General features: G+C 34.3%; 2 protein-coding genes across 2 annotated transcripts in view; both read left to right on the top strand.

Annotated features, from left to right (window-relative positions):
* Nucleotides 1–7,500, top strand: part of LOC119599104 — a 68,446-nt gene that overhangs the window by 750 nt on the left and 60,196 nt on the right. Inside the window, exons 2-3 of the mRNA XM_037948862.1 lie at nucleotides 2,983–3,158; nucleotides 3,490–3,724. Coding sequence (XP_037804790.1) covers nucleotides 2,983–3,158; nucleotides 3,490–3,724 — 411 coding nt within the window. The remainder of the gene's footprint in view (nucleotides 1–2,982; nucleotides 3,159–3,489; nucleotides 3,725–7,500) is intronic.
* The window catches only part of LOC119599470 (cytochrome P450 302a1, mitochondrial-like), a 929-nt gene continuing 899 nt past the window's right edge, over nucleotides 7,471–7,500 (top strand). The window contains exon 1 of the mRNA XM_037949261.1: nucleotides 7,471–7,500. This exon is cut by the window's right edge and continues 89 nt beyond it. The gene's annotated coding sequence lies outside the window, so the exon portion shown is untranslated.

The following is a 7,500-nucleotide window of genomic DNA, read 5'->3' as shown; positions in this document are numbered from 1 at the left end:
AGAAAATTTTATTAAAAATATAAAATACATATATATCTATATATATATATAATAATAAATATATAATATATAATAATAATATATATTAAAAGTTTTTTTTTTTTGGGATTACACCTAATATTAAATATTATATATATTTTATATATATTATATATATATATATATATATAAAATATATATATAATTATATTATTTTTTAAATTATTATTATTATTATAAAATTAATAACTTTTAATAAACCCCAAAAAAAAAAAAAATATATATATATATATTATTATATTATTTATACTCATAATACAATATCAAAATTGTTGTTTTAATTTTTTAAATATAAAATTATTATTATATTTATTTAAACAACAACAAAAAATAAAATAATATATATTTTATATAATATATATAATATAATAATAATAATAATACATTATATACTTTATATACAAAAAAAATTGAGAAACAAACACACACACCACAACACACAACACACCACACACAACACACCACACACACACACCACACAAACACCAACATATTTATTATATTATAATATATATATATTTGTTGTGTGTGTTGTTTTTTGTTTTATATATATTAATATATATTTTATTTATATATATATAAAATTATATATATATACATTTTAGATAATTAAAATTTTATGACTAATTTTATATATAAAATAAAATTATATAATATACAAAAATATTTTTTGGTTTGGGTGTGGTGTGTTGTTATTATTTATATGTATATATATATTAAAATAAAATATTATATATTATATATATTATATTATATTATTATTATATATAACAACATAATTTTATAACAACACAAACACACACACCACACACCACCACACACACACACACACACACACACACAAACACAAACACACCACACAACACACAACACATACAAACATAGCAACATAAAGAAAAACCCCACCCCCCCCCAATAAACTGGAGGCGGTACTCCGCCCCCCCCTCGAAAAACCCTTATTATATTATTACCAAAAAACCACCAAAAAAACACACAAACTATTATTAAGTGATATATATATAAAACTTTGCTCATCCTATGGGTTGAAGGGATGAAATTTTTTTTCAAAGTCCCTCCCACCCCCAAAAAGTTGATGTTTCCGAGCCAAACCAACTTTCAAACTTCTAATATCAAAAACAACAGCTAAGGCATTTATCCCACGTTAAAATTCTTCTCAAATATAAAATATTAAAATTATTTTGAAAAAAAAAGTTTTGTTTAAATATTGGGGGTTTTGCGTGAAATTATGGTTTTTTTTTTGGAATTTTTATAATAATATTAAATATTTAAATAATTTCTTTTTTAAATAATATTTTATTTTAAAAATAAAAAATAATTTATTAATTTTTGGTTTTTGTTTTTTTTGGGGGTTTTGTTTTGTTGTGAGGTTTTAAACTTAAAATAAATAATATTTTATTTTAATTATTGAATATTTTTTTAAATCATGTTTATTTTTTATATAATCTTAATTTATTATTTCCCAAAAGACCTCCCACACATACAGACAAACCCACAAAAAAAACCACACCCCCCCCCCCACCCCCCCCCAAACAACACACCACACACACACACACAAAACCCCAACAACCACCAAACACCCCACCCCCACCCCCGAATAAAACTACAAATACCCCCCCCCCCCCCTCAAAAATACCAAATTAACAATCCAAACCAAAAACACCACAACACCAAAACCCCAAAAAAGAAAGAATATAAAACAACCCCTACCAAACACAAACACCCACAAACAAAACACAATTTAAAAAACCCACCCCCCAGCCCACCACAACCAAACAGGGCAAACCGACCACAAACCAACAACTTTTCCAACACAAACACAACCACAACACCAACTCTTTTTCAAAATCCCACTTTAAAAATTCTTGCCAAACCACCAAAACCCCAAACAAAAAATTTAACAAAAACCTCACCCCACAAAGAAAAACACCACAACCAACCCACAAAAAAACCCCTCCTAAACATAACTTATTTTACATTTTAAAAAACGACACACAATCACACCCTTTTAAAAATTTACCCAAAAACAAAAAACCCCCAAAAACCCCCAAACAAACCTCCAGATTAATTTAAAAACAAACAATTAAATTTTAAGGAACTTCAAAAAGGACAGAAAAAAAACATAAAAAATTTTTCAAACCACACAAAAAAACAAACCCCCTTTTTTCGATCTCCCCCCAAAAAGGCCACCACAAATTTCCCCACCAAAACAAAAACCAAAAAAGAAAAACGAAACCACATCCCCCCCCCCCCCACCCCCCCCCAAAAACACACAACAAAACACACAACACACACCACACACACACACACAACACACACACACACACACACACACACACACCACAACACACCACACAACAAACAACAACACACACCCCACACACACACACCACACACCACACACACACACAACACACAACACACACACACACACCCCAACACAAATTATTTTGTTTTGTTTTGTTTGTTTTTATATATATATATATATATATATATTATACATATATATATATACATACATACATACATACATACATACATACATATACACTGACACTGACCATACTCACTGACCATATGCCCTGACTATCTCTCTTTCTCTTTCTCTCTCCCCCCCACCTTCCTTTCCTTGCCTTCCTTCCACTCCACTCCTCTCCTCCCACCCTCCCTTCCCCCCCACTCCTTCCCTTCCTCTTCCCACTCCTTCCCCTTCCCTTCCCTCTTCCCTTCCCCCCCTTTCCCCCTTTCCTGCCCCCCCCTTTTTCCCCTCTCCTCCTTTCTTCCCTTTCCCTTTTCCTTCCTTTCCTTCCTTTCCCATTCCTTTCCTCTCTCTCCACTCCACTCTCCCTCTCCCCCCCCTCCCCTTTCCTCCACCCCTCCCCTCCTTCCCTCCCCTCCCCTTTACCCCTTCCCAAACGGAAGAAGGAAACTCTTTCGGTCCCTGATTTTCCGTGTAGTGCCACAGAGTCATTCTGCCATAGCCCTCTCCCATGGCACTTTCCATATCACCTCCACTCGGTGCCTCAGTAGTGCCAAGGAAATCCCGGGGCCAAAAGCACTTCCCATAGCAGGTGTTTTGCTCTCCGTATTATCGGATAAAGGTATTTTGTTCTAGCAATTTTTTGTTGTTGTTTGTGATTTCTTTTTTCTTATCTTCTTTATATTTCTTTTTTCCTTTTGCTCCTCCTCCTTCTTCTACTTCTCTTATGCCATTGCCAAGATTGTAATGTTTGATATAGTTTATGAGACTGATTGTTATACATTTTAAATGAACACCAACCATTCACTTCATCAAGTTTATTCACAATATTCTTTTAGATTTTGACCCATATTATACACATTATTTCTGTTTGATTTACAATGAGATTTTGTAAATGATATTTTATTTCCAGTATATATATATTTTTTTTTTTTTCTTATTCCTGTAACTAGATTTTGACAAGAATAATATCCATCTGTATTTCAAGAAGCTTTTCAAGATCTATGGTCCAGTTGTCAAGCTGAAGTTTCCGGGAAAACCAACAATGGTCATTCTCAATGACCCGGAAGACATGAAGTGGATCTATCACTGCACAAAGGACAGTCCTGTGAGAGAGGGACTCCAGGCACTCAAAAAGGCCCGCTATTTGGACGAGTATTTTGAGAAAAAAGGGGGTATAGTTGTTGAGTAAGTCTGTGGGATGGCTTGGTTTCTCTCTCTGCTTGTCTCTCTGTTCATCTCTGTGTATATATCTTCCACTCTCTCTCTCTCTCTCTCACTCTCTCTCTCTCTCTCCTCTCTCTCTCTCTTTTCTCTCTCTCTCTCTCATTTCTCTCTCTCTCTCTCATTTCTCTCTCTCTCTCTCTCTTTCTCTCTCTCTCTCTCTCTTTCTCCTCTCACTCTCTCTCTCTTTCTCATTCTCTCTCTCTCATTTCTCTCTCTCTCTCTTTTTTTCTCTCTCTTTTTCTCTCTTTCTCTTCTCTCTCTCTCTCATTTCTCTCTCTCTCCCCATTCTCCCCTTCTCTCTCTTTCTCTCCCCTCTCTCTCTCTCTCCCCTCTCTCTCTACTTCTCTCTTCTCTCTCTCTCTCTCTCATCTTTCTTTTTTTTCCCCCACTTATTTTCCACAGGGGGGAATATTTAGATTCATATGTATAATAGGCATATCTATATAGATATGAGAAGTGACCAAAGAGTGACTGGTATTGACACTACATTTTTTTTTTTTATTTTTTTTTTTTTTCCCCAGGACGGGAGGAGTGGTGGCGCCTTAGAGAGGAGGTCCAGTACTGTCCCTAAGTTAACTATCAGGCAGTATGTGGCCGACATGGATGGGTTGCAGTTGACAAATTTGACAGGTAAAAACTCTCATCTCTCTCCTTCTTTCTCTTTCTCTTTCTCTCTCTTTCTTTTCTATTCTCTTTCCCCCCTTTCTCTTTCTCGTTCTCGTTCTCTTTCCTCTTTCTCTTTCTCTTTCCTCTTTCTCTTTTTCTTCTCTTTCTCTTCTCTCGTCTCTCTCTCTCTCTTCTCTTTCTCTCCTCTCTTTCTTCTCTCTTCCTTTCTCTCTCTTTTTCTTTTTCTTTTTCTCTCTCTCCTCTCTCTCTCTCCTCTCTTTTCTTTCTCTTTCTTTTTCTCTCTTTTCTTCTCTCTCTCTCGTTTTCTCTCTCTCTTCTTTTCTCTCTTCTCTCTTTTTTTCTTTCTCTTTTCCCTTTCTCTCTCTCTTCCTTTTCTTCTCTCTCTCTCCTTCTCCTCCTCCTTCTCTCTCTCTCCCTTTCTCTCTCTACCCTTTCTCTTCTCCCCTTTCCCCTTTTTCTCTCTTCTAATTCCTTCTTTTCTCTTTAGTCTTCTTTTTCTCACTTTCTCATTTCTCTCGGTCCCCTTCTCTCTCTCTTCTTCCCCGTTTATTTCTCTCCCACCACATGGGTAAAAATACATATTGCTTTTACTATTAGGTTGCAAGTATGTTTTATCTTCAATAATTTCCCCTTTCTAATTGTAGCTCTTTATGGAATATATATTTTTATCCATGATATACAATTGTATATTTCTCAAGCTTTCCTTTTTTTCATTAATGCTACCCACTATTTAATTCCAGAATTTCTAACCAAAATGAAAAACGACATTTTATTAGTTTTAAGTTTTGATGGGAATTTCACTGAATAGTATCATGTCTTCTTTGTTTTTTTTTCTCTTTATTCTCTTCTCTGCCTATTTTCTCCATTGTATTCTATCTCCTCACCATTTTTTACTCCTTCCAACCCCTCTTTCCTTCTTTTTTCTATTACAAGCATTACCCCCATCCTCACCTTTACCAACCACGACTATTTTTACCCTCATATACTTTATGATTCACGACTTTGGTATGCATTCCTATTTTTATCTGTTACTTTTGATGAACCTTCTTTTTTTTTTTTTTCCTTTGTTTCATCCTTCTCATTCCCTATTCTTCTCTCTTTCCCCGGTTTTTTTTCTCTCACCCTCCTTCCATCCCCCCCCTTCTTTCCTTTTAATCAAACTCCAACTTTTTATCATTTTCATTAATTACTGGAAATTTTCCTCAAAAACTTTCAACTTCAATCTTTAGACTGACAATACTATTACTATTTCATGATTAGTTTGTATGATTTTATCTTTTGTTTCTTTTTTTTTTTTTTTTTCCTCTCTTCTTCATCTCATTCCTTTGCTTTTTCTTTTGTTTGGTTTTATTTTTCCTCATTTCTTCTCCTCCTCCCCCTTCTTCTTCTTCTTTTTTTATTTTATTTCATTTATTTCATTTTATTATATTTTGTTATTTTCATCTCTTTTCTTCTAAATTCATCTTCTTTTTTCCTTCTCTTCTTTACTTCTTTTTTTTTCTTTCTTGTTCTTTCTTCTTCTTCTTCTTTCTTTCTTCTTCTTCTTCTTCCTCTTTTTCCTTCTCTTTTCTTTTCTTTTTTTTTCTTTTTCCCTTTTTCCTTTTTTCTTTTTCTTCTTCTTCTTCTTCTTTTTCCCCCTTCTTCCTCCTCCTCCCCCCTCCTCCTCCCCCTCCTCCTCCTCCTCCCTCCTCCCCTCCTCCCCCTTCTTCCCCCTTCCCCCTTCTTTCTCTTCCTCTTCTTTACTTCTTTCTTTTCTTTCCCTTAATTCGGGTACTTAAGCTAAATGATTAATTTTCCACTATATGTGAAACTAAAATACTAAAGATTGTTTGACTTCATCTATAAATATAAAATCCACTGCCCCTTTACAGAGTGTGTGACAGGACACTCTGGGAGTTCAAAGAGGGGATGAAAAAGGAAACGCAGAGACCCCGATCGCAACTAAACATGGTTAACAACTGTTCTGATCGGGAACTCTCAACAAGGCATTGTCCCCTTCATGTGTCTCTCCCTGGCGGATGGGAGCTTAGTTTCTTGAAGTTTTTTTTTTTTTATATCTTTTTTATATCCCTTTTGGGAGGGGCTGTGAGAAGATCGGCTTTTTTAGCCTTTTTTTAATTATTACCTTTCATTCAAGCTTACTGGAAAGGGAGATATCTTATCTTTTTGATTTTTAAAAGCCTCAAAATTTTAAAAAGGCTACTTTCATATACTTTATATTTAGCAAGATTGGGTGTTTTAACTGTTATAGAGGCATGTTATCAAAAGAAAGTGTTTTTTCTTATGATGATCCATATTTGCAAAAAAAAACAAACAAATTTTGTAATAGTTTTTTTTCTGACTTTTTTTTTCCCCGAAAATCATGAAATTAAGCTTGAGATATCTTTACTGAAAGTTCAAAAATTTGTGGAATCTCCCACCCTCCCCCCCTTTCAGACCCCGTACTCTTAGTGCTCTTATACTCCGGGCCAAATCCCCACAAGTTAAACCAAGCCAAGAGGAGGTTGATCGTGTTTTGGGAAAAGGGACTTAGCCCAATCCTGCGAAGCAGTCATCATTGTCTATTCAGAGCAACAATAAAGAAAGCTTTAGTGGTATTATAAGTTTTTTGGGTGAGCCTCTCTGTTTTGATTTTCCTTCCTCTAAGATCACTTTTTATAGCAATAATGATATACTTTATTATGGTACAACTTCAATGTCTTGTCACTGAGATTGTCTGCCAATGTGTCAAGGTCCCAATTCAAAGGCTGTTGTCCATGTCGTTGAAGATTTATTGATGCCATTCTTCTTCTTGCAGATTTCTCTTTGATGCAGTTCATGTAAAGGCTAATTCAAGGCTATTTAACATTGCTGTGATCAACAGATTGCAGAAATAGTTCACTATCTTGCATGAAGTCAAGTGCAACACCCTGTCCTGCAGTAAAAATGTCATTTTCATTGAAATTGCTAAGACTTTTTAGTCAATACAAAATAAAAACTTGCTTCTTTCAGTTCCTTTTCCTATAACCCTTTTGAAGATCTTTCCTGTAGTTTTCTTTTCAAAATAAGTAAAATTGCTTTCATATAGTAGTAATATATGAAAGGTTTATTAGACTGAAAGCAATTTTGTA

This window comes from Penaeus monodon, chromosome 42, assembly GCF_015228065.2.
Source record: "Penaeus monodon isolate SGIC_2016 chromosome 42, NSTDA_Pmon_1, whole genome shotgun sequence".
In the NCBI taxonomy this organism is placed as follows: domain Eukaryota; kingdom Metazoa; phylum Arthropoda; class Malacostraca; order Decapoda; family Penaeidae; genus Penaeus; species Penaeus monodon.
Note: the sequence above shows the minus strand (reverse complement) of the source record. Positions and strands in the feature narration are given on the sequence as shown.